Genomic DNA, 27306 nt, shown 5'->3' with positions numbered 1-27306 from the left:
GATGAGAAATTGGGTGTATCAGGGATCTGTCTCACAACATTGGTAAGGAGACACCAGATGCTGGGAAACTAGCCAATCACAGAGCTAGATGCCTATAAATAATTTTGACACTGAGCTTGTCCAGGTAGAAATTGACCTTTGGCACAGATCTAGGACCAGCTTACCATCACCTTAATAACCATTCAGGGGGAACACAAAACTGACTTAAGATCAATGTCTAGGGGCATCTTAGTACATCCTGCTCTGAGGGAGTCACCCCCCACAGCTCACTATGGAGATGAGGGAGGAGCATTCTAATAATGACTGGGCGCCCTTCCTACCTACTGAATGAGTGGTTGAATGGCTTGCGATGTCAAACTATGGTGTTCCTGGGTCAGACAAGAGGAGAAAAGAACAACAGGCCCAACCTTACTTGACAGAAGGGATACATTCATCTGAAATAAGGATAGTCCCATGTAGCTCAGTTGGTAGAGCATGGCGTTTGCATCGCCAGGGTTGTGGGTTCGATTCTCACGGGGGGCCAGTATGAAAATGTATGCACTCACTAACTGTAAGTCGCTCTGGATAAGAGCATCTGCTAAATGACTAAAATGTAAATGTCAAATGGATAGTATACCAGCTGTCATAAACAGTAATGACAGCTTATAACCAGTTTATGTGGGCTCTGGTCCACTATGTGGGGAATAGGGTTTTTATTTTACAGCTAACTGTCTTTTCTACACGTTATACAATACATAGGGAATAGGGTGTATTTTACTGTCGGGCATCTGTGTCTGTCTGGTTTCCAGTGACCCTGGCGTCTTTTATGTCATCACAATGGGCAAAAATGTGGCTACCGGACCATTTAGTTGTGTGGAGGTCCGTGAATGCCATCGTTGTCACATGACCAGTCCCAGACATCTCCTACAAAGAGACCATCCATCCCTTTTATCACCCCATGAACCCCTTCACTCCACTTTACCCCCATAGGATGTGTGTGTGTGTGGGCAGAAACTTTGGACCATAGACAGAGTGACTGAGTATGAGCTCTGCCCCAGGCCTAAATGTAATGAATTATTATATAAGCCATAAGCATAGTGAGCCTACCAGTACCACTGCCAAGTGGAGTAATACTCCTACTGGCATAGTGTTCCCGCCTTGGGAAGGGAACCAACATGCTGCTGTTACGAATATCAATCATTTAGATAGTAAAGTGTCAGCGGCAGCACACTGAATCTTCCCATGACATTGACCTTGAACATGTCTGAACATGTTGAACAAAGTGCGACATCAACATCAGCATCAGCATCAGCATGCCACTGTGCCAAGCAAAGACTTCCCGACATCCCTGATCTGGTAAAAGTCTTTGTACACCACCTAGTGGCCCAGGGAAAAAACACAGCCACGTTGAATGGCTCACGTCAACTGTGCGCTGCGCGCGCAGTCATCGCCATTTTGAAGTACAGCCGCACTTCTCTGGCTGATGATTGAAAGGAGGCACGGTTTCTTCGTTTCTGAAATATTTATGCGAATTCAAAGCTATAATTTCAGCTAAAGTTACTGGATACATAAACGATACTTATTGTGAGGGATTTAATTCGCTCTAAGTATGGCTCACCGAAATCTAAAACAGGTCAACATTCAAAACAACGCACCGTCGCCGAAACCTCAGCAGCAGCAGCAACAGCAGCACACAAAGCGCAACATGGACTCTCCAGCCATGGAGCGAAGGCCGAATGCTGCGGAAGGGAAAATCCCACCACCAAAGCCGTCGACGGCTACCAGCCCTCCCGCAGAGGGGGAGGGCGTAGCCGGAGAGTCGCTGGAGATGACGCTGGATATAAAGAGTTTCAGGAGACCCGGGGAGAAAACCTTCACGCAGCGATGTCGGTTGTTCATCGGTAACCTCCCGACAGACCTCACGGAGGATGATTTCAAAAAGCTGTTTTCCAAGTATGGCGAGGCTAACGAGGTGTTTATCAACCGAGACCGAGGATTTGGCTTCATTCGACTGGTAAGACTTGAGTTTTAGAGTAATCAGTAATATCGAACTCCGTGGTAAAGGAAATTCATTTTGAATGCTGGAATTTAGTCCGCTATAATATCAATAGCCTCTGTTTCACCCTAGTTAGTTAGGTATTATTTATTACTCAGGCGGATGGGTCTGCCTTACCAGTTGTTACGCCTACACTCCCACCCGAAACCATTGATTTTTTGATGCATTGGGTCCCTTTGAAACATGTTTGAATAGATTTTGGGGAAACACTATATAGGTGACAATGCTCATTAATCAATTGAGTGCTTAAAAAACGTTTGAAAGTTTTCTATCAATATCACCTAACCTGTGACCTTGTCTTTTAGGAAACCAGGACGCTGGCGGAGATCGCCAAGGCAGAGCTGGACGGCACAGTGCTGGGGAACCGACCTATCCGGATCCGCTTCGCCACGCACGGCTCTGCCCTCACGGTGCGGAACCTTTCCCCTGTGGTCTCCAACGAGCTCCTTGAGCAGGCCTTCTCCGAGTTCGGCCCTGTGGAGAGGGCTATCGTTGTGGTGGACGACCGCGGAAGGCCTACAGGGAAGGGCATCGTGGAGTTTGCCAACAAACCTTCTGCTCGTAAAGCCCTGGACCGCTGTTCTGACGGGGCGCTGCTGCTCACCACGTAAGACAACCAACCGCTGCATTTACTCAGAGTTACCTGTTTTTTACCAAATGACCCAAACGTGCCAAATCAATTACAAGCTGTGTGAGTGGTAACTCCCATCTCACGTGTTGTCTCCAGGTCTCCACGGCCGGCCATAGTGGAACCCACAGAGCAGCTGGATGAAGAGGATGGGCTCCCAGAGAAGTTGCTGGTGAAATCTGTACCCTACCACAAGTATGTTATACACATGATCTCATATTGGGAGTATTACTCTCTATACCAGCGTCTTGACAACAGGAGATCTATATCATAACCAGTATGTATGTGTTGATTTATTCACTTGCCCGTCGGTGTGTGTGCACTGTTCCACTTTCCCCATTGTCCACTTGCAGGCCTTAGTCTAGCCACTAACCCCTCTCCTCCCTGTCTCTCCAGGGAGAGGGAGCACCCCCCACGGTTTGCCCAGCCGGGGACGTTTGAGTTTGAGTACTCGTCCCGCTGGAAGGCCCTGGACGAGATGGAGAAGCAGCAGAGAGACCAGGTGGAGCGCAACATCAGAGAGGCCAAGGAGAAGCTGGAGCAAGAGATGGAGGCCGCCAAGCACGAGCACCAGCTCATGATGATGAGACAAGGTACACACCGCACACTGAGGAAGACACTCACTTCTCAAGGACAACATTAACATGTAACCTTTTCTGTCATGTGCATATTCAGAATTAGCAGACATACCCATAGGCCAACTTCAAGTGGTGTCAGAAACTGTCACGTGTGAATACAAAAAAAACATGAATAACAAGCCAACCCCTTTCTCTCAGACCTTATGTAATACCAAACAACCCATATTTCTCTCTGTAGTCTTCTCTTTCTCAGACCTGATGTAGTACCAAACAACCCATATTTCTCTGTCTTCTCTTTCTCAGACCTGATGTAATACTAAACAACCCATATTTCTCTGTAGTCTTCTCTTTCTCAGACCTGATGTAATACCAAACAACCCATATTTCTCTGTAGTCTTCTCTTTCTCAGACCTGATGTAGTACCAAACAACCCATATTTCTCTCTGTAGTCTTCTCTTTCTCAGACTTGATGTAATACCAAACAACCCATATTTCTCTCCGTCTTGTCTTTCTCAGACCTGATGTAGTACCAAACAACCCATATTTCTCTCTGTAGTCTTCTCTTTCTCAGACCTGATGTAGTACCAAACAACCCATATTTCTCTCTGTCTTCTCTTTCTCAGACCTGATGTAGTACCAAACAACCCATATTTCTCTCTGTCTTCTCTTTCTCAGACCTGATGTAATACCAAACAACCCATATTTCTCTCTGTAGTCTTCTCTTTCTCAGACCTGATGTAATACCAAACAACCCATATTTCTCTCTGTCTTCTCTTTCTCAGACCTGATGTAGTACCAAACAACCCATATTTCTCTCTGTCTTGTCTTTCTCAGACCTGATGTAATACCAAACAACCCATATTTCTCTCTGTCTTGTCTTTCTCAGACCTGATGAGGCGTCAAGAGGAGCTGAGACGTCTGGAGGAGCTACGCAACCAGGAGCTGCAGAAACGCAAGAATATAGAGATGAGGTACGTGTGTCTGTGTACCTCCCACTCTATTCTCTACTCCAGTCATGAGAGTCAGAAGTGTGTGTGTGTGTGTTAAACCTTCTCTCCGGTTCGTAGACATGAGGAGAGGCGTAGGCAGGAGGAGGAGATGATGCAGCGCCATCGAGAGCAGGACGAGATGAGGCGCCAACCAGACGGCTTCAAGCCAAACTATGTGGACAGCGTGAGTTCACTGGACAGACACACAAACATGCACACACAAATAAACACACAAAAGCCAGACCGGTTCGAGCCTAACTTCATGAACAGTGTGAATACACTGGGATAACAAACACACAGCCAACGTAGACCTTCACATAATTAGTCAGTGTCACTGTTGCCTTCTCATTTCTAGATTTTTGAATACACAAACTCTTGCATTCACATGATTCTGCTGAGGGTCTGCGTTTATATGGTGATTTTGAGAACAGTCTCTGATATGATAGGGATTTTTAGGGTCCATCAATCATATTGCTTGTTGGGTGCTGAGAAAATATGTTCTGGCCTCTTGTGCCAAACAGTCCTACCACTCTACGTGCACACTGATAATGATCAAGCATACTAGGGATGGGCACGGTTAATCGAATATCAGGATATCTGAACGAATGTTCATATTCAATTACTTGAGTGTTCTTTTAATATTTTTTTAGGCCTATTTTAACAGTGAAAAAGCTTTGTCTATATTACGTCGTCCTTGTGACATTTTTACCTACAAGGAAATACTAGGACATTTGAAATTCTTAATTTAATTAAACAACAAACTTTTGAATGTAGTTTTTATAGTGGTGCGTTGAGCTACTGCTGTGCATTTATCCCTCCAGGCTTCCCTGACTCGGTATGCCATTTCCCCCACTTCAAATAGCAATTACAGGCACTCACCTAACAGAGTTTCTACAATACCTGACACAGATCAATGCAAAACACTCATCGGAAACCCTTTTTGTAACAGAATCAGTTCTATCACGGCGACAATCAGACTTCTCTTTCGCTGTTGTTGTTAGACAAACTACCGGAAACACAGCATGTCCGCTGTTTACCTCTGCTATTTGCATTTTTCGACAATAAAAATGTGATATTATTCGAATAGTAAAATAATTTCAAGTACCCACTACCAAAGCATACACGAATGCTCAAGTTTTCTTTTCAAATAGTGTCCCATATCACCATAGGAGCATATCTTCTCTAGGTAACTACAGATTACCATAGTGTACCATAGTCCTGTGTGTGAAAGTCTAATGAAAATTGATTATGGGATAGTCTACTACCTATTTAGTGCTATTCCTTATGCAAGTAGCATCTCACAATACCAACATGGCTCTAGGTTTGGTTTTGGTATCTTCCAGAGACTTAAGTTTGAAAGACAAAAACCTAATCTGAAATTGACCTCAAGCCACTTCATTCTCCTTCTGACGGGACTGATAGGTGTAAGCAGTGCAGTGATTGCTCAACCTAGCCCTCCAATGGGCTTAGGGTAGCAGCTGATGACCACCATCTTGTTTACACCCATCTGGTTTCTTCAAATCGGCTAAAACCAAAAGAGAAAGGCCTAGGGGTTTTCATATTGGTTCATTGTTGTTTTACTGTGGTGTTCAGGGTGACTTTCTCTCCAAACAGATGTCCAGCAGTAGCAACCCTTCTAAGCAGTGTATGCACAATACTAGCCTCACAGCTAGCGACATGAAACACCATGTACAGTGGGGAAAAAAAGTATTTAGTCAGCCACCAATTGTGCAAGTTCTCCCACTTAAAAAGATGAGAGAGGCCTGTAATTTTCATCATAGGTACACGTCAACTATGACAGACATATTGAGAAAAACAAATCCAGAAAATCACATTGTAGGATTTTTAATGAATTTATTTGCAAATTATGGTGGAAAATAAGTATTTGGTCACCTACAAACAAGCAAGATTTCTGGCTCTCACAGACCTGTAACTTCTTCTTTAAGAGGCTCCTCTGTCCTCCACTCGTTACCTGTATTTAATGGCACCTGTTTGAACTTATCAGTAAAAGACACCTGTCCTCAAACAGTCACACTCCAAACTCCACTATGGCCAAGACCAAAGAGCTGTCAAAGGACACCAGAAACAAAATTGTAGACCTGCACCAGGCTGGGAAGACTGAATCTGCAATAGGTAAGCAGCTTGGTTTGAAGAAATCAACTGTGGGAGCATTTATTAGGAAATGGAAGACATACAAGACCACTGATAATCTCCCTCGATCTGGGGCTCCACGCAAGATCTCACCACGTGGGGTCAAAATGATCACAAGAACGGTGAGCAAAAATCCCAGAACCACACGGGGGGACCTAGTGAATGACCTGCAGAGAGCTGGGACCAAAGTAACAAAGCCTACCATCAGTAACACACTACGCCGCCAGGGACTCAAATCCTGCAGTGCCAGACGTGTCCCCCTGCTTAAGCCAGTACATGTCCAGGCCCGTCTGAAGTTCGCTAGAGTGCATTTGGATGATCCAGAAGAGGATTGGGAGAATGTCAGATGAAACCAAAATAGAACTTTTTGGTAAAAACTCAACTCGTCGTGTTTGGAGGACAAAGAATGCTGAGTTGCATCCAAAGAACACCATACCTACTGTGAAGCATGGGGGTGGAAACATCATGCTTTGGGGCTGATTTTCTGCAAAGGGACCAGGACGACTGATCCGTGTAAAGGAAAGAATGAATGGGGCCATGTATCGTGAGATTTTGAGTGAAAACCTCCTTCCATCAGCAAGGGCATTGAAGATGAAACGTGGCTGGGTCTTTCAGCATGACAATGATCCCAAACACACCGCCTGGGCAACGAAGGAGTGGCTTCGTAAGAAGCATTTCAAGGTCCTGGAGTGGCCTAGCCAGTCTCCAGATCTCAACCCCATAGAAAATCTTTGGAGGGAGTTGAAAGTCCGTGTTGCCCAGCGACAGCCCCAAAACATCACTGCTCTAGAGGAGAAATGCATGGAGGAATGGGCCAAAATACCAGCAACAGTGTGTGAAAACCTTGTGAAGACTTACAGAAAACGTTTGACCTGTGTCATTGCCAACAAAGGGTATATAACAAAGTATTGAGAAACTTTTGCTATTGACCAAATACTTAGTTTCCACCATAATTTGCAAATAAATTCATTAAAAATCCTACAAAGTGATTTTCTGGAAACATTTTTCTCATTTTGTCTGTCATAGATGACGTGTACCTATGATGGAAATTACAGGCCTCTCTCATCTTTTTAAGTGGGAGAACTTGCACAATTGGTGGCTGACTAAATACTTTTCCCCCCCACTGTAGCTGTCCCACATTAAACGTATATCATCAGTTCAGATGTCTGTTGTATTTACCTGGGGTTTTGACACCTATTTTACTAAAGTAGTATGGGAGAGGGACGCCAGCAAGAACAAAATACTGCTTTATCTCTGCTGAGTTATCTGAAGTAGTCTACATCCTATAACCGACAGCTTGACTATTTTGTGGGATTGTTAAGAGGGGAGAGGCTAATGATTGACAGACCTTTTCACCACAATGCTCACTTGTGGTGCTTGTTGAGAGTGTTCCAGAGGAGAGTAACTTAACTTCCAGAGAGTCCTCAGAATAAAGGTTTTCCATGAAGTGATAGGGAAACTTGAAAGTCACAGAATCTGTGAAAATTATAATGGCATGTCTAGAAATGGCAAAGGATGTGTCCTTTGGTATCTTCACTTTATCTAAGCACTTGACAAAAACACACAGGCAAAGAGTTAAGGAATCTGTCATCAGCTTTTTTAGATGGATTTTAATGTCTTTCATTTCAGGCCTAAGTCTTGGTCCCAATTTTCAGTACTTCAATAGTCTCCAGTCAACGTATTGATCATTGCAACTCTGTGACCATGGGTTGGGAAACATACTGACATTCTCAGGAAACATGCATTTATCTACCTAGTCCTTAGTGCACTTGTATTACTGCATGCCTGTGGATGTGATGTGTCTTATGATGTTGCTGCATAATAACTTTTCTTCTCTGTTTCTATTGTGTGTTGAGAGGCCATAGAGAAAGAGGACCGGCTGGAAATATCGTACAAAGCTCCCTCTGCTGTTACAGCCACCCTTACACTACTCTTAGCATTAACAGTTACAACTCATACAGCTTAACCCAAAACAACACGCACAATGATTAACATAGACCTACTGTCATTACCTTTACACAGGAAAGAGTCTTGGGGTGATGTTAGATTGGCGTCAATCTTAGAACATGCTCTCAAGCCTCACTCACACACATTTACGAGCCACGCCTATACCTAACACACACTTTTTGTCTCCCTCCATCTCATTTTACATTTACAATTGAGTAATTTAGCAGACGCTCTCATCCAGAGCGACTTAGTTAGTGCATTCATCGTAAGATACCTAGGTGAGACAACCACACATCACAGTTGTAGTAAATACATTTTTTCCTCAATTTAAGTAGTGATCAGCAAAGTCAGTGCTATTAGGAAAAGACTAGTGCAAGTTTTTTTTCCTGATGCTCCATCCCCTAACTTACTGCGCTATCGAGGAATGACAAACCGAAAGGGATGGTTGAATAAAACTCCATAAGACAAAGCTGAAATGCGACTTAGAAGTCAGATGTGTGGCAAAAAAATTGTTTCTATCAATTAGACACCGCTTTGTATTCAATGTGTCCTGTCATCCTTGTTTAAAGTAATCCGTACTGTTCAGAGCAGAGCGCTCTTGTAAAACATAGAGGATTACAGTACAGTATGTGTAGGTCTACTATTATTAGTGGTACTTGCGAAAGCTAAAGAACCCACTTTAAATATTGTTTAAAAAATAAAAATTAGTTATTATTATTTAGCACGCTACTCCTCTTACAGTTTAAGCTAGAAATGCCATTCAAACTTTAAAATGTGTAGACTGGTATGGATTAAGATGCTTGCATACTGCTTTTTTTAAATAGCATTTATACTTTTTAAGCTATTAAACTTTTGAGTCCTTTTTAAAAACCCTCATCCACTTTAATGGGATTTCTTCAACATTCTGAAGGTCCCATTGTTTAAAAAAATCCCAGTCTTCCAACATTCTATTCACAGTAAACAATGTGACTTTTGACACATCGGCTACTTTGACCACTTTCCCAAAAAGATACACAAAAACTTGGATGGTATGAAAGCTTACTCTACTTCTCTGCTTTTCAAATCAAAAATCAGAACAGAAATATATTCTACCAATCAAACGATACAGCTGTTTTAGTAACCACATCAACTACATTCATTAAAATACCTCCCAATGTTGAATTATCTGTCATAGAAATTTCAGAAATGTTAAACTATAGCACTGAGGGAGCACGTTCTAAGAATTGGAGAATTGGTAAACAATGTGACTTTTTACACATCAGCTACTTTGACCACTTTCCCAACAAGTTAGACAACCTAGAGGAGATGAAATATTGGTCTTCTCTGCTATTCAAATCGGAACTGAATTATCTTCTACCAATCAAACGATACAGCTGTTTTAGTAACAGCATCAACTACTCTCTTCACTTTTACAAACTTTTGACCACTTTCCCAACCACTTACATAACTGTATTAAATTTTAGTCTGCTTTTCAAATCTGAAATCAGAACAGAAATATCTTCTACCAATCAAATTATAACGCTTACTCTAGCTAACCCATGGCTTACCTATCTAAAACAGGCACTTACTACTGCAATGTAGACTACTGCTACTAGTACTTCTGGGCTATTTACTACTACATAGTCTCCCCCTGAAGGCTACTGTCCACTATTTATAAATCAGTCACCCCCTCTACTACACCAGACTCAAATTTCCAACACTAACAAACTTCTAAACTTGTACCACTAGGTGCACCATCATATTCCTCTCCCCAAATTATAGCTTAAAACTTTTCTAATTCCTTATGAGTAAAAGTGTAGTAGTCTGAGTGTATTTGTAATGAAATATGTGATCTAACTCCCCCACACTCCAAAGTAATAAGGTTTTTATAGTTGTCTATCAAAGTAATCAGACCAGATGTTTTAATATTTAACTTTGGCTATAATTATTCGCTTCACTTAAGTAAAACGTTTTACATTTCTTCAACTACCACAAAAATCCTTTTAAAGAGGTAATGCAAGTCCCACGGTTTTTGTTAATGGAAAATGACCTTCTAGTTGCTTTTAAGTGTTATTTTATTTTTGTAGTAGCGCATACTACTTTAGGGAGTATTGATCCATAAACATTTGTGCGGAAATTGTTCCAGGCAAAATACCTATATCATAATCTGATCAATACACTAGATTAAATTCAAAAATATACTGTACGTTTTGTTTCTCGTTTAACAGTTCATTATTTTTCCTTATATTTAAAGTTCCTTGCATTTAATTAACTCGACATTATAGACAACAAACTTTTGTAATACTGTTGTGTGTCATGTTAATTAACATGACATTTTAATGTCCCATACTGCACTTACCTCTGTACTCAACAGAGAGAGAGAGAGAGGGAGAGAGTGTGTGTGAGAGAGAGAGTGTGTGTGTGAGAGAGAGTGTGTGTGTGTGTGTGAGAGAGTGTGTGTGTGTGAGAGTGTGTGTGTGAGAGAGAGTGTGTGTGTGAGAGAGAGTGTGTGTGTGAGAGAGAGTGTGTGTGAGAGAGAGAGTGTGTGTGTGTGTGTGAGAGAGAGAGTGTGTGTGTGTGTGAGAGAGAGAGAAATAATTTGTTGCCGTGTGTGTTTGTCTGTGATGAGAATGTGTGTGTGTGTGTGTGTACTAACAAACTAGATGATGTGCTTGTCGTGAGTGTTGTGTGCAGCACGTGTGATGAAAGGGTTTGATCTTCAATGTGGAACATTTGCATTATATTCCAGGTAAGTATATTTCGGTGGAGATGTAACTATATAACTAGAACACAGATTCACCCACCACAGATGAGTGGATGCAACCGGTGAAGGATTTCGTTTTTAGTGTCCATCCCTCATTAACTATTTAAATGTAACTCATGATTTGAAATATAGTGTATTAATATGGAATATATGATATATTTACTATTTACCCATGTTTAATTTGTGTTAGCTGGCTAGTTTTAAATTCACAGGAAACTCTCAGATCTTGCAACATCTTTAGACATTAAATTGAGATTGTTGGACTAGGTGTATTCTGTGGTGCTGCAATGTTTAGAATGTTGCTAGTAGAAATGTAATGTGTAGAGCTGACACTGTTCCCTATTACAAGTTAGAGAATGTCTGTTCTGAACAATCCTTTTCTATCTGTAACACTTCTGACTTTGACAATATAACGTAGCATACAGGACTATACTGTGTGTATCATATTTGTATGATTGAGTGAGACAGTTGAGAGGATGTTGAGTGTACTTACTTATTTTTGTGTGTGAGCGCCGGGGGGGCTGTTGAGTGATAATGATGTGTACTTACAGATATGTGTGTATTTATATTTATTATTTATAAGAGAAAGCGGGGGCAGGTTTATGGCATGTCCTTTATGATAAGATATTTTATGTGAATGAGTGAGTGTGTGTGTGTGGGAGAGAGGGGAGGTCAATGTGTTGATAATGTGTGTGCTTAGTACAGCTTCATTTGGGGGTTTGTGTAGTCTACATATATATTTTTGTGTACTAATGTTTAGGTCGTCTGAACATCAATGTGTGGAGGGGATTTATCTACTTTTCAATCTTTTCTTTCACATTTATCAGTAACCCTTATTTCTCTATTAGGCTTAAATTACCTCAACACGGCCACTTCAGTGTTTAATCAACTTTGGACTAAATCCATGTTATATTTTGGCTTGTCCCCAATTAAGTTATATGCTCATCACATACAGACCAATATTGACCTTTTTAAATGGACCTTGAGAATCCATACTGGACAAATAAGTAATTAATTAAGCAAACCTAGGAACTCAGATGATCATTCCATATTTGCTCCTCTTTCACTAAATTCTTACATATCCAATAGAGTATCATTCCACACATAGCTTTTGTAACGCCTCCTTCAGGACTTTTTCTATCACAGTTGTGAGAACATTATTAACCGTATTCCCTGGCTGTTACTTGTATATCTGTGTGAGTGTTGTGCTGTGTGAGGAATCATCCCACACATGTCCTAATGGTCCTAGTAGTTATTGTCCACAAGGTTTACGGGTGCACCACTCTTCTTCACTTCCAGAGAGAACAGGAAATGAGAATGGGTGAACTGGGCCCTCGTGGAGCCATTAATATGGGAGGTAGGGTCATAACGATGACTCAGCACTGACTGGTCCATAAACAATCATCAACTTTCACCTTCGCCCCTACCCCTTTTGGTGTCTACAGATCTAAAGGAACTGGGAAGGTGTTGGCCATATGGCTAGGGTTGTGAAATTCTGGTAACTTTCTCAAAATTCCTAGGGACTGGGATTCCTGGAAAACCTGGGAATTTGGGGAAAGTTACAGGAATTTTGCCTCTCTAGCCATAAGGCAGAAGTTCCCCCTAAGCCCATTGGAAGGCTAGGTGGGGCCACCGCCATATTGTGTACACCTGGCTAGTTCCTTCAGGTCTGCAGACATTACAGGGCTAGGAGCAGGGCTAGGGATATATTGTGAGGCTCTGAACGGGATGGGCTGTGTGAGGCTCATGGTGGCTCCTTCACCACTTCATGAATGTAACCCGGGGCTGCACATCACCTACAAACTGTGTACTGAAGTACTGATACTACGGGGGAAAATATGCTCATGTGGCGTAGTCAGAGAACATACTAATTAGTTATGTTTTTGTGTTTGTCACTGCTTAGATATGTGTGAGTGTGTTTTTGGAGATTATGAGACTGAAATAATTGTGCAGGGGTTAAAGTTATCCATCACTTGAAGGATTTCCGTTATATCTTATTTTTAATTTTTTTTTAAATATATTTGAGATTTAAGTTTTAGTCATGGGATTTTTGTTTTAACCCCTGATTCTGTGTGGAGAAACTGAGTACATCAAATCGTAGTAAGTCATGTCTACTTTTTTTTTGCGTGAATTTTTCATGATGACTTCACTACTTATGATCTTTTCGTTATCAGGTCATTTGATATTTAGTAAACTGGTTGAAGGAAACCATTGTTAACTTTAGTCCTTAACATTTTATGATAATTGTATGTAACTTCACTTTTGCACTTTCTACAGACCTACTTATTTATCATGCCACACATGTGGAAAGTTACCTGATTGTAACAATAGATGAGGCCCAAACAGAACCAACATTTGTAGCTTTGAGGGTTTTTAGCAAACATTTTATTGTATCAGCAATAGCCATCAATCCCAACACTTGGTAAACGTTCTTATCTACAAGCTTAGAATAAACCTATCCCTTTGTTTTAATTGTGTGTGTGTGTGCCTACTACTTACATCTGTAATGGTGTGCATTGTTCAATGGGATGGTGGATTATTTAGTTGATTTTGGGGGGGACTTTTTGCAGTATCATTTCTGTACATATATCTCTTCATTTCCAGCAGTCTGTGTGGGTGGGGTCAATTCATAACTAATACAGCTCTGTCTCATGCCGTACTTAGAAAGCATAATGAACTCTTTACTCGTGTTTCTATCTGTAGTTGATGGGAAACATTTTTTTATCGATTTTGAATTACATGTTGACCTACTGATGCTTTTATGGTGTTCTCAAATACCTGTATTGTATGGCCATGAATGGGGTTTGGGATTTGGGTCTGGGGTTGAGTATCTGGCAATGGTGATGTGCAGTCACGGTTTTTAACCTAGAAGCAGAACTGGGCGATGGCGTTCTTTCGCCTAAAATCGGAAATTCAACCAGACGATCTGAGGGCCTCTCACAGCTTGTCCCAAATTGCTATTTTGCTGTAAGGGAACTCTTACTCTATTGACTGAATGGTATGATACACTGCTCCTGTTCCCAATTACCTGTGATTAGTCAATGTTGTAGGCATCTATCTATCTGCTAACGTTGGTTTTTGGTTGTTCAGCTTGTATATAAATACAACTTGACCAATTTAAGGCGTAGCCTAATGATTATAGGTGCTGTAGACCGATTAACCTGCAATATGAAATCATCAACAAATTATGCACGTTTTTTTTAAACAATGTTTTTTATATAATATATATAGTAAAGAAAAATATAAACGCAACAATTTCAAAGATATTACTGAGTTACAGTTCATAAAAGGAAACCCTCCCCATATAACATGGGAGCAACACTTAACATGTTGCGTATATATTTTTTTCAGTTTATATATAGATATCTCACCACAGAATTGTTTACCCCCAAGGCTCAATATCTGGACTTCTTTTTTCCTATCACAAACTAGGAAGATGACAAATTTGACACCTACATAATTGGCACTGTTTGTGTGACCAACAACCAACGTTAGCCAGCCCTGAGAGATTTTTACAACCACTCTACAACAACAAACAGTGCACACAGGGTGTGATGGGTGGGGTTTACTTCCAGTGTGACCAAACGATGCTACGTTGTTTTGCGTGTAGATGGGTTTAACCCTGCCTCTGTTGCCGGGGCCAGTGTTAACCAGGGACCCCCTCAAATGATGGGCATAGGCATGAGCGGAAGGGCCGGAGCCATGGGCCCCGAGGGAACTCCAAACATGGGCGCACCAAACATGATGCCAGACAATGGAGCCATGGTAATGTATGCGCCTAGATGGGCGCTTACTCTCTTTCAACCTCTTTCAATTTCTCTCACTCTCTCAAAATCTCGCTCTCCTTAACCTTCTCAACCCTTGGTACTGAATAGAAACTGCAGTGTATTGTTTTCGCATCAGTTTTCAGGTTTTAACCAGTGGTGAGAGGAGATGCCAGAGGCTATTTAGATGCTGCTTATGGATATTACATTCCAAGTTGTTTTGCCAGTGACCTTGATTTTAATAGATATCTTGTCCAGCTGGTCTTTTCTGGCATCTTTTCCCTTACCATTGCAGTATCTTTAATCATAATGTCATAGTATCTCGTGGTGGTGATTTGCAAATTGAGGTTAAAATAATTAAATGTACTCACCTGACTTCACTGTTCACATCAGGAGGTTAGTGCGGGCTAGGAAAGGGATTCTCATAGCTTATATCAGCTCTGCACCCATAACTAATGGACTGATTCCTCTCTCCCACTTCTGACTCTGCCTGGAACTCCTCTGGTTGCCTACTTTGACGTTCGGAATGCCTTCATTGCCTCGCCAAAACGAACATTATTATTGAATATCCCATCCAATTCTTCTGCATCTGGACTGCTCATAATATCTCCACCAACCCTTTCCCTTTATATTGTAGCTGCGCAACGATAGGTTCCCCCAGGGGGCTCCTAATCAGATGGGTTCTTCCCCCATGGGGGGCCGTCCAGGGGTGGAGTCCCCTCAGCAGCAACCGGCAGTGGGGGCAGGGCTTATGGGGGCAGGGCCTGGGCCTGCAGTGGGGGGGCCAGCAAGCTTCGGGAGGGGAATCCCCGTTGTGGGAAACTATGACGGGCCTAACAACAAACGTCGTAGATACTGATTGTGTTACGTTTCAAAAATTTAAACGGTGTACCCCAAGGCTCAATATTTGGATCTCTTGCTTTTCCTTTCTCATTATGTAAAATAACTGATTTTATTTTCTCGTCAAATGTTTGTTTTTGTTCTTTTAATTTGGGCTGATTATTTCCCTCAGCTTCTTCATGTGTCCCGAATGTTGACTGAGAAAAAAATACCTTTTTATAGCACGAGCCAGGACCTATGTTGATGTAAAAACACAAATCTTCAATGATGGCCGCCAAAGGCCAATATCAATTGCGATGTATCTTGATGTAGTCAGGTCTGTAGATGGTTTTAGGCCAATATTAACTGTGATGTATCTTGATGTAGGCAGGTCTGTAGATGGCTTATAAACTTCTGTATGATTATGTAATTTCTTGCTTTTTGCTATTAGTGTCCTATCCTGTGATTTGTTTTCAGTAGTTCGTAGTAACAAAAGGGGAAGACCTGCATTGCCTCTGCAATGTTAGCTTACTTTAGGTTCCTCCCATCCATGGAATGTATTTCAGGTACATTGCATCCTGTAGTAGTTGTTTGGCTAACTGCAATAAAACTGTGAAATGCCATTTGTGAATACTAAGTTGATTGAAGTAAAAAAAAAAAAAACTATTTTGTAGCCTCTCTCTCTCTCTCTCTCTTTCTCTCTCTTGCCTTTTAGATATTTTGGGATTTTCTCACCACCATCCTTAAAGTATTGTGAACTCAATTAATCTCTTAATTTTTCAGAACAGAGAGACAAAAACCTGTCAGTGTAAAACATACACAGCATTACAATTCAGTATATGTAGGCCTATTATTTTTGAATGTAAGATTATTTTCTGTATTTTATTTCAGTATCGCATACTCTACTTTAGGAGTTAGTGGTGTCACGATACCTGTATGGTGACACTAGGAAGTAAAGGAAACCGAACACAAAGCGGACTTACGTTGTCACCGAGAGTCACATTTGTTTATTTGCAAGCTGTAGCACACAATATTTTACAAAGATATGTTTTAAAGGACCATAGAGTTGAGTCTGCTTTGTTTTCTTCTTTGCCAAGGAAAATCTGGTATTCTAGTATCGCGATACTGGTATCAGAACAACACTATTAGAAGTATTGATCCTCAACAAGGCAAAATACGTATATATCGGATATTCTGATCAATACACTAGAGTTTAGTGTGAACCGATAGGCTACTGTACATTTTGTCATTTAACAGTTCTCATTCTTTTTCCTTTTATATGTAAAGGTTCTTGCATTTAATTAACTCATTTAATTAACTCAACATTATAGATCAACTTTTGTAATACTGTCATGTGTTCTGTTAATTAACATGACATTTTAATATCCCAACTCGTGCACTTACCTCTGTACTCAAGCGAGCTAGAGTGTGGAATGAGAATTTGTGTTGCTATGTGTGTTTGTCTGTGATAAGAATTTGTGTTGCCGTGTGTGTAGTAACATAGTAGAATCATGTGCTTGTCTTGAGTGAGTGTGTGCAAGTATATGTGATGAAAGTGTTTGGTCTTCAATGTGTAACATTTGCATTATATTCCAGGTAAGTATATTCAGGGGGAGCTGTAACTACAATACATGACCAAAAGTATGTGGACACCTGCTCTTCGAACATCTTATTCCAAAATAATGGGCATTAATATGGAGTTGGTCCCCCCTTTGCTGCCATAACAGCCTCCACTTTTCTGGGAAGGCTTTCCACTAGATGTTGGAACATTGCTGCGGGGACTTGCTTCCATTCAGCCACAAGAGCATTAGTGAGGTCGGGCACTGATGTTGGGCGATGAGGCCTGGCTCGCAGTCGGCGTTCCAATTCCTCCCAAAGGTGTTCGATGGGGTTGAGGCCAGGGCTCTGTGCAGGCCAGTCAAGTTCTTCCACACTGATCTCGACAAACCATTTATGTATGGACCTCGCTTTGTACACGGGGGCATTGTCATGCTGAAACAGGAAAGGGCCTTCCCTAAACTGTTGCCACAAAGTTGGAAGCACAGAATCATCTAGAATGTCATTGTATGCTGTAGCGTTAAGATATCCCTTCACTGGAACTAAGGGGCCTAGCTCGAACCATGGAAAACAGCCCAGAACATTATTTATCCACCAAACTTTACAGTTGGCTCTATGCATTGGGGCAGGTAGCGTTTTCCTGGCATCCGCCAAACCCAGATTCGTCCGTCGGACTGCCAGATGGTGAAGCGTGATTCATCACTCCAGAGAATGCGTTCCACTGCTCCAGAGTCCAATGGCGGCGAACTTTACACCACTCCAGCCAACGCTTGGCATTGCACATGGTGATCTTAGGCTTGTGTGCGGCTGCTTGGCCATGGAAACCCATTTCATGACGCTCCCGACAAACAGTTATTGTGCTGACGTTGCTTCCAGCGGCAGTTTGGAACTCGGTAGTGAGTGTTGCAACAGAGGACAGACAATTTCTACACGCTTCAGCACTCGGCGGTCCCGTTCTGTGAGCTTGTGTGGCCTACCACTTCGGCTGAGCCGTTGTGCTCCAAGACGTTTCAACTTCACAATAACAGCACTTACAGTTAACCGGGGCAGCTCAAGCAGGGCAGAAATTTGACGAACTGACTTGTTGGAATGGTGCCATCCTATGATGGTGCCACATTGAAAGTCACTGAGCTCTTCAGTAAGGCCTTTCTACTGCCAATGTTTGTCTATGGTTATTGCATGGCTGTGTTCGATTTTATATACCTGTCAGCAACGGGTTTGGCTATAATTTGAAGGGGTGTCCACATACTTTTGTGGTTGTGTGTGTGTATATATAGTGTCTATAACTACAACACAGATTCACCCACTACAGATGAGTGAATGCAACCGGTGAAGCAATTATTTTAGTGTCCATCCCTCATTAAGTATTGTAATGTAACTCATGATTTGAAATATATTATATGGTTAATTTGTGTTAGCTGGCTAGTTTAAAATTCACAGGAAACTCTCAGATCTTGCAACATCTTTAGACATTAAATTGAGATTGTTGGACTAGGTGTATTCTGTGGTGCTGCAATGTTTAGGATGTTGCTAGTAGAAATGTAATGTGTAGAGCTGACACTGTTCCCTATTACAAGTTAGAGAATGTCTGTTCTGAACAATCCTTTTCTATCTGTAACACTTCTGACTTTGACAATATAACGTAGCATACAGGACTATACTGTGTGTATCATATTTGTATGATGGGGAGAGTGAGCGAGTGGGGAGGATGTAGTGTTGAGTGATGATGATGTGTATTTACACAGACATGTTTGTGTGTTTGAGAGAGAGTGGGGGCAGATTAATGGCATGTCCTTCAACAAGATATTTTATGTGATTTATTAAGAAATTGTGTGTGTGTGTGTGAGAGACAGAGAGGGGGAGAGGAGGGAGGTCATAGTGTTGACAATGTGTGTGCTTTGTATATCTTTATCCTGGCAGAGGTAACCAGGTTTTAGGCTAAAATGACATTGTACTTCATGATGCTGTTGACCTTAACAAGAGCCCCAGGACCAGTGGAAGCAAAATATCCCCATAACATCAATTATTTCAATTTGAGCCAAAAACGTTATTGCCTCTTCCAGAAGGCTGAAACTTCCAATTGGATCTTCCAGCAAGACAATAACCCCAAGCACACATCAAAATCTACAAATAAATTGTTAATTGACCACAAAATCAACATTTTGCGAGGGCCATCTCAGTCGCCGGACTTGAACCCCATTGAAAACCTTGTGGTTTGAATTGAAGAGGGCAGTCCATATGCGCAGACTAAGGATATCAAGGATCTGGAAAGATTATGTATGGAGGAATGGTCTAAGATCCCTCTCAATGTGTTCTCCAATCTAATAAAACATTTTAGAAAAAGGTTCAGTGCCATTATCCTCGCAAGGTGAGATATTGAAGACAAGGGTGGCAAGAATTTGGCCCCAAATTTGTTTTATTACTTGTTAAACAAAATCTCATTCTCTGAGCAATTGTATTAGTATAAAATAAAATATTATTTCCCCAAAATAATTTAGCAACAATATAATATATTGAATTTAGATAATTTTTTTGCTCATATTTATCAAGGGCGCCAATAATTTTGGACCTGACTGTATGTACACTGAATAAAAATATAAACGCAACATGTAAAGTGTTGGTCTCATGTTTCATGAGCTGAAATAAAAGATCCCGGAAATGTTCCATACGCACAAAAAACGTATTTCTCTCAAATGTTGTGCATAAATTTGTTTACATCCCTTTTAGTGAGCATTTCTCCTTTGCCAAGATAATCCATCCACCTGATAGGTGTGGCATATCAAGAAGCTGATTTTAACAGCATAATCATTACACAGGTGCACCTTGTGCTGGGGCCACTAAAATGTCACAGATGTCTCAAGTTTTGAGGGAGTGTGCAATTGGTATGCTGACTGCAGGAATGTCCACCAGATCTGTTGCCAGAGAATTCAATGTTGATTTCTCTACCATAAGCCGCCTCCGTCATTTTAGATAATTTGGTAGTACGTCCAACCGGCCTCACAACCGCAGACCACATGTAACCACACCAGCCCAGGACCTCCACATCCGGCTTCTTCACCTGCAGGATCGTCTGAGACCAGCCACCCGGACAGCTGATGAAACTGTGGGTTTGCACAACCGAATAATTTCTGCACAAACTGTCAAACCGTCTCGGGGAAGCTCATCTGTGTGCTCGTCGTCCTCAACAGGGTCTTCACCTGACTGCAGTTCGGTGTCGTCACCGACTTCAGTGGGCAAATGCTCACCTTCGATGGCCACTGGCATGCTGGAGAAATGTTGCTCTTCATGGATGAATCCTGGTTTGAACTGTACCGGGCAGATGGCAGACAGCGTAGCGTGTATGGGTCGTGTGGGCGAGCTGTTTGCTGATGTCAACGTTGTGAACAGGGTGCCCCATGATGGCGGTTTGGTTATGGTATGGGCAGGCATAAGTTACGGACAACAAAAACAATTGCATTTTATTGATGGCAATTTGAATGCACAGAGATACCGTGGCGAGATCACATTTTATTTGTCACATACACGTGTTTAGCAGACGTTATAGCGGGTGTAGCGAAATGCTTGTGCTTCTAGCTCCGACAGTGCAGTAATATCTAACAATTTCACAACATATACCCAATACACACAAAAAAGTAAGGAATGGGATTTAAGAATATATACATATATGGACAAGCAATGATAGAGCGGCATGGACTAAGATACAGAAGAATATTATACAATAGAATGCAGTATATACATATGAGATGAGTAGTGCAAGATATGTAAACATTATTAAAGTGACTAGTGTTCCATTTCTTAAAGTGGCCAGTGATTTCAATAGGCAGCAGCAGCCTCTAATGTGCTAGTGGTGGCTATTTAACAGTCTGAAAGCCTTGAGATAGAAGATGTTTTTCATTCTCTCGGTCCCAGCTTTGATGCACCTGTAGTGACCTCACCTTCTGGATGATAGCGGGGTGAACAGGCAGTGGCTCGGGTGGTTGATGTCCCTGATGATCTTTTTGGCCTTCCTGTGACATCGTGTGCTGTATGTGTCTTGGAGGGCGGGTAGTTTGCCCCCGGTAATGCGTTTGGCAGACCGCACCACCCTCCTGGAGAGCCCTGCGGTTGTGGGCGGTGCAGTTGCCGTAACAGGCGGTGATACAGCCCGACAGGATGCTCCCAATTGTGCATCTGTAAAAGTTTGCGAGGGTTTTAGGTGATAAGCCAAATGTCTTCAGCCTCCTGAGGTTGAAGTGGCTCTGTTGCGCCTTCTTCACCATACTGTCTGCGTGGGTGGACCATTTCAGTTTGTCGGTGATGTGTACGCTAAGGAACTTGAAGCTTTCCACCTTCTCCACTGCATCCTGAGATCCTGAGGCCCATTGTCGTGCCATTCATCCGCCTCCATCACCTCATCTTTCAGCATGATTATGGACGGCCCCATGTCACAAGGATCTGTACACAATTCCTGGAAGCTGAAAATGTCCCAGTTCTTCCATGACCTGCATACTCACCAGACATGTCACACATTGAGCATGTTTGGGATGCTCTGGAAGTCTGGATCAACGTGTACAACAGCGTGTTCTATTTCCTGCCAATATCCAGCAACTTCGCACAGCCATTGAAGAGGAGTGGGACAACATTCCACAGGCCACAATCAACAGCCTGATCAACTCTGCTGCGAGAGGCAAATGGTGGTCACACCAGATACTGACTGGTTTTCTGATCCACGCTCCTATCTTTTATTTTTTTAAGGTGTCTGTGACCAACAGATCTGTATTCCCAGTTGTGAAATCCATAGATTAGAACCAAATGAATTTATTTCAATTGACTGATTTCCTTATATGAACTGTAATTTAGTAGTCTTTGAAAATGTTGCATTTATATTGTTATTCAGTGTAATTTGGGCAAAGAAAATGGCTCAACAGAATGAAACAAAACTGGTTTAAACATTCACAAAAGTTTTGAACAGGCCTATATTGCAGCAATTACCATTACCGTATGCCTACCCAATAAATGACAGCAATATGCTAATGCTATTTATTTTACAACAGGCCTACTTTTAACGTATCTTAAACTAAATACGGATCACCAAATTAAAAAAGACAGTTTGAACTTAGTTTAGCCAAGGTGAATGTCTCAACAAGGAAACAAAACACTTTTTGTATATTTGAAAGAACTGGTTTAGATTCTTACATTTACATTACATTTTAGTCATTTAGCAGACGCTCTTATCCAGAGCGACTTACAGGAGCAATTAGGGTTAAGTGCCTTGCTCAAGGGCACATTAACGTCATTTAGCAGACGCTCTTAGCCAGAGCGACTCACAAATTGGTGCGTTCACCCTATAGCCAGTGGGATAACCACTTTACAATTTGGGGGGGGAATAGGAAAACTAATTATAACCAATACCAAAATAATATTTTCACTATACTATACTGTTGCCATTGTCGTCGGCTAATGGGGATCCTAATAAATCAAATTAAATAAAAATCCTCTAACTTTAATTTTACTTCAATGAAAAAGGCCTCCATCTTCGCAAACAGTAGCCTAGGCCAAGGCTCCTTTCACTCACTCTCTCCCTCTCTACATCAGCAGGCACATGTGAGGTGAGCAGCCGGACCCAGTTTCAGCTGGACATAAGCTATACGTTTTATTGAGTTGCAATTGGCTGACACCGATAACAAGCTTGCGCAGTTCTCATCACCTCACACACACATTAAATTAACAGAGGACGGTTCCAGTCGGTAAATCAATTTGAATGGCACATACCTGAGACCGTGACAATTATATCTGATCCGAAACAAAAGTCTGACTTTAGGACCCGCTCGGGACATTTCGGGCCTGTTGGACCCGTGAAGACCTCTATGGAGGTGTTGTCTGACACGCCACTAGTATTGATGAAATAACAGCATTTCTGTAGCCTGTTGGTATCCTAGGAGCAGGACTGATGCACACTGCTTCAAGGCCATCTGTTCCGTTTAACACACAACATACAGTGAGGGAAAAAAGTATTTGATCCCCTGCTGATTTTGTACGTTTGCCCACTGACAAAGAAATGATCAGTCTATAATTTTAATGGTAGGTTTATTTGAACAGTGAGGGACAGAATAACAAAATCCAGAAAAACGCATGTAAAAAATGTTATAAATTGATTTTCATTTTAATGAGGGAAATAAGTATTTGACCCCTCTGCAAAACATGATTTAGTACTTGGTGGCAAAACCCTTGTTGGCAATCACAGAGGTCAGACGTTTCTTGTGGTTGGCCACCAGGTTTGCACACATCTCAGGAGGGATTTTGTCCCACTCCTCTTTGCAGATCTTCTCCAAGTCATTAAGGTTTCGAGGCTGACGTTTGGCAACTCGAACCTTCAGCTCCCTCCACAGATTTTCAATGGGATTAAGGTCTGGAGACTGGCTAGGCCACTCCAGGACCTTAATGTGCTTCTTCTTGAGCCACTCCTTTGTTGCCTTGGCCGTGTGTTTTGGGTCATTGTCATGCTGGAATACCCATCCACGATGCGGTGAAGTTGTCCTGTCCCCTTAGCAGAAAAACACCCCCAAAGCATAATGTTTCCACCTCCATGTTTGACGGTGGGGATGGTGTTCTTGGGGTCATAGGCAGCATTCCTCCTCCTCCAAACACGGCGAGTTGAGTTGATGCCAAAGAGCTCGATTTTGGTCTCATCTGACCACAACACTTTCACCCAGTTCTCCTCTGAATCATTCAGATGTTCATTGGCAAACTTCAGACCTTGCGGGCGCTGCAGGATTTCAGTCCTTCACGGCGTAGTGTGTTATCAATTGTTTTCTTGGTGACTATGGTCCCAGCTGCCTTGAGCTCATTGACAAGATCCTCCCGTGTAGTTATGGGCTGATTCCTCACCGTTCTCATGATCATTGCAACTCCACAAGGTGAGATCTTGCACGGAGCCCCAGGCCAAGGGAGATTGACAGTTATTTTGTGTTTCTTCCATTTGCGAATAATCGCACCAACTGTTGTCACCTTCTCACCAAGCTGCTTGGCGATGGCCTTGTAGCCCATTCCAGCCTTGTGTAGGTCTACAATCTTGTCCCTGACATCCTTGGAGAGCTCTTTGGTCTTGGCCATGGTGGAGAGTTTGGAATCTGATTGCTTCTGTGGAATAGGTGTCTTTTTATACAGGTAACAAGCTGAGATTAGGAGCACTCCCTTTAAGAGTGTGCTCCTAATCTCAGCTCATTACCTGTATAAAAAACACCTGGGAGCCAGAAATCTTTCTGATTGAGAAGGGGTCAAATACTTATTTCCCTCATTAAAATGCAAATCAATTTATAACATTTTTGACATGCGTTTTTCTGGATTTTGTTGTTGTTATTCTGTCTCTCACTGTTCAAATAAACCTACCATTAAAATTATAGACTGATCATGTCTTTGTCAGTGGGTAAACGTACAAAATCAGCAGGGGATCAAATAATTTTTTCCCTGACTGTACACCTGTCATTATCTTGAATGAATGTGGTTTCATTGTCCTCTGTGACACGACATACTACTAATCCACTTGATGGAATCCACGGTGTATTAGTAGAATGAATAAATAAGTGAGACAATGAATGAATGATGCTTGTCCTTCAAGTGGATATTACCTGATGACCATCTCGCACATCTCAAGGCCGCAGCACTGTCCGTCATTCTAAAGGGTGGGTCTGATTTGTCCTGTTTCACTAAAGCATGTACCACATGGAGTCTCTTATTGCATCTGTCTAATACACACACAAACACAATTGTTTGCTCAATCGATAGCTATGGGTTTGTCATACATAGTAAAGTAAATTAACCTAATCTACCAGTACTCATCATAAACCAATTGACATATCAATGTAGTAATGATGGATTGCACACAGGGGTCCCTGCTGTCCTGTTTTACAGATGGAGGCCCAGTGTCGGAACAACCCCATGGGTGCACAACTATGCTCTTTGAAGGCAGCTGGTTTTCATCCTTGTCTAATATCAGGGGATGTATTCAGTGAGGTGAAACATTGACCATTTCAGATTGACATCGACGTTAATGAAAAGAGCTGACATGATTCACTCATCTAAATGACAGACAACCATATCTGTTACATTTCAGTCATTTAGCAGACGCTCTTATCCAGAGCAACTTACAGGAGAAATTAGGGTTAAGTGCCTTGCTCAAGGGCACATTGACAGATATTTCACCTATTCGTCTCAGGGATTCGAACCATCAACTTTTCGGTTACTGACCCAACACCTAACCACTAGGCTGCCTGCCACCCTGTTCTAATCTACACAATGTATTTCTGTCTGTAAAGGTTTGTTTTTGGATTGGGATAGGTAAACTGGTGTGGATGTGGTTTTAATCATATGTCATTGTGTCCCTTTGTTCCCCAGGTGACGTCACCCTACATGCTGCAGATAAGAGACCGGAAAACAGGTTAAAAACAACAACACATACACATTGCTCTTCAGTGTTACCCCATTCCAACTGTTTTTATTATGATTCCCAACAGGTAAGTGTTCATTTTCCCTATTATTTATTATTCAACAGTGTTGTCTCTTATTGCACTAAATAAAGCTTTCAAAAACCAAGTGTTTAGTGTCTTAATCCTTTATTGATTCATTTCAGAGTTAATGACATGAGTGAATGATTATCACGCTAGTGTTTTTGTTATGCTTAAAAATTCTGTTAATTTAAACTTGTTCTATGAATTAAGCAAGTTTTTTGTATGCGAAAACTCACTTAGGACTGTTAGATTTGATTAGAAAGCAATAAAAGACAGGCCAAATCAACGTTGGTGTCTTGGTCTTGTCTTGGGACCCTCATTGAAACTGAAAACAAAACTCATACTGCTCAAAGATCTCTCGTAACAGCACTGATTCATTTTGAACTGGAATTAATCACATGTATAACTAACTAGTAGACATTTCATGCTCTTAATTGCTGTGGGGGTTGGATCTTAGATTCCTCCAAGACAGCAGATGGCGCCAGTGTAATGCAGTCTCTTAGACGTCTACGTAGTAATGGGAAGTTCGGCTCATTCAGTTAAAAAATAAAAATATTTCGACTCACTGTGCAATACAGTGCATTCAAAGTATTAAGACCCCTTTACTTTTTCCACATTTTGTTACATTACAGCCTTATTCTAAAATTGATTCAATTGCTTTTTTCCCTTATCAATCTACACAATACCCCATAATGACAAAGCAAATACAGGTTTTTCAATTTTTTTGCAAATTAATTAAAAATTAAACTGAAATATCACATTTACATAAGTATTCAGACCCTTTACTCAGTACTTTGTTGAAGCACCTTTGGCAGTGATTACAGCCTCAAGTCTCATTGGGTATGAAGCTACAAGCTTGGCACACCTGTATTTGGGGAGTTTCTCCCATTCTTCTCTGCAGATCCTCTCAAGCTCTGTCAGGTTGGATGGGGAGTGTCGCTGCACAGCTATTTTCAGGTCTCTCCAGAGATGTTCAAGTCCAGGCTCTGGCTGGGCCACTCAAGGACATTCAGAGACTTGTCCCGAAGCCACTCCTGCGTTGTCTTGGCTGTGTGCTCAGGGTCATTGTCCTGTTGGAAGGTGAACCTTCGCCCCAGTCTGAGGTCCTGAGCGCTCTGGAGCAGGTTTTCATCAAGGATCTCTCTGTACTTTGCTCCATTTATCTTTCCCTCGATCCTGACTAGTCTCCCAGTCCCTGCCGCTGAAAAACATCCCCACAGCATGATGCTGCCACCACCATGCTTCACTGTAGGGATGGTGCCAGGTTTCCTCCAGATGTGATGTTTGGCATTCAGGCCAAAGAGTAGAATCTTGGTTTCATCAGACCAGAAAATCTTGTTTCTCATGGTCTGAGAGTCCTTTAAGTGCCTTTTGGCAAACTCCAAGTGGGCTGTCATGTGCCTTTTACTGAGGAGTGGCTCCGTCTGGCCACTACCATAAAGACCTGATTGGTGCAGAGATGGGAGAACCTTCTACATAGAGGAACTCTGGAGCTCTGTCAGAGTGACTATAGGGTTCTTGGTCACCTCCCTGACCAAGGCCCTTCTCCCCTGATAGCTCAGTTTGGCCGAGTGGCCAGCTCTAGGAAGAGTCTTGGTGGTTCCAGACT

The 27306-nt window shown here is 41.9% G+C and overlaps 1 protein-coding gene across 3 annotated transcripts; it reads left to right on the top strand.

Moving 5' to 3' along the window:
• The first annotated feature begins 1415 nt into the window (after nucleotides 1–1415).
• On the top strand, nucleotides 1416–25782 carry LOC311109457 (paraspeckle component 1-like). 3 transcript variants are annotated; one of them, XM_084152364.1, is made up of 9 exons: nucleotides 1437–1993; nucleotides 2341–2642; nucleotides 2763–2858; nucleotides 3060–3256; nucleotides 4128–4212; nucleotides 4309–4414; nucleotides 12371–12428; nucleotides 14682–14836; nucleotides 15473–16277. In XM_084152364.1, exons 1-9 carry the CDS (start codon nucleotides 1589–1591, stop codon nucleotides 15692–15694), a joined length of 1626 nt encoding a protein of 541 aa, XP_084008490.1. In that variant the 5' UTR covers nucleotides 1437–1588; the 3' UTR covers nucleotides 15695–16277. The 3 variants fall into 3 exon arrangements, 2 of the variants coding, with proteins under 2 accessions (XP_084008490.1, XP_084008491.1); XR_014610602.1 differs by lacking the exon at nucleotides 12371–12428 and having other exon boundaries at nucleotides 1416–1993; XM_084152365.1 differs by lacking the exons at nucleotides 12371–12428; nucleotides 14682–14836; nucleotides 15473–16277 and adding an exon at nucleotides 25585–25782 and having other exon boundaries at nucleotides 1450–1993.
• The last annotated feature ends 1524 nt before the right edge of the window (nucleotides 25783–27306 follow it).

Source organism: Coregonus lavaretus, assembly GCF_964263955.1.
Source record: "Coregonus lavaretus genome assembly, chromosome: 35".
Lineage (NCBI taxonomy): Eukaryota > Metazoa > Chordata > Actinopteri > Salmoniformes > Salmonidae > Coregonus > Coregonus lavaretus.
This window is presented reverse-complemented; position numbering and strand designations above follow the sequence as displayed.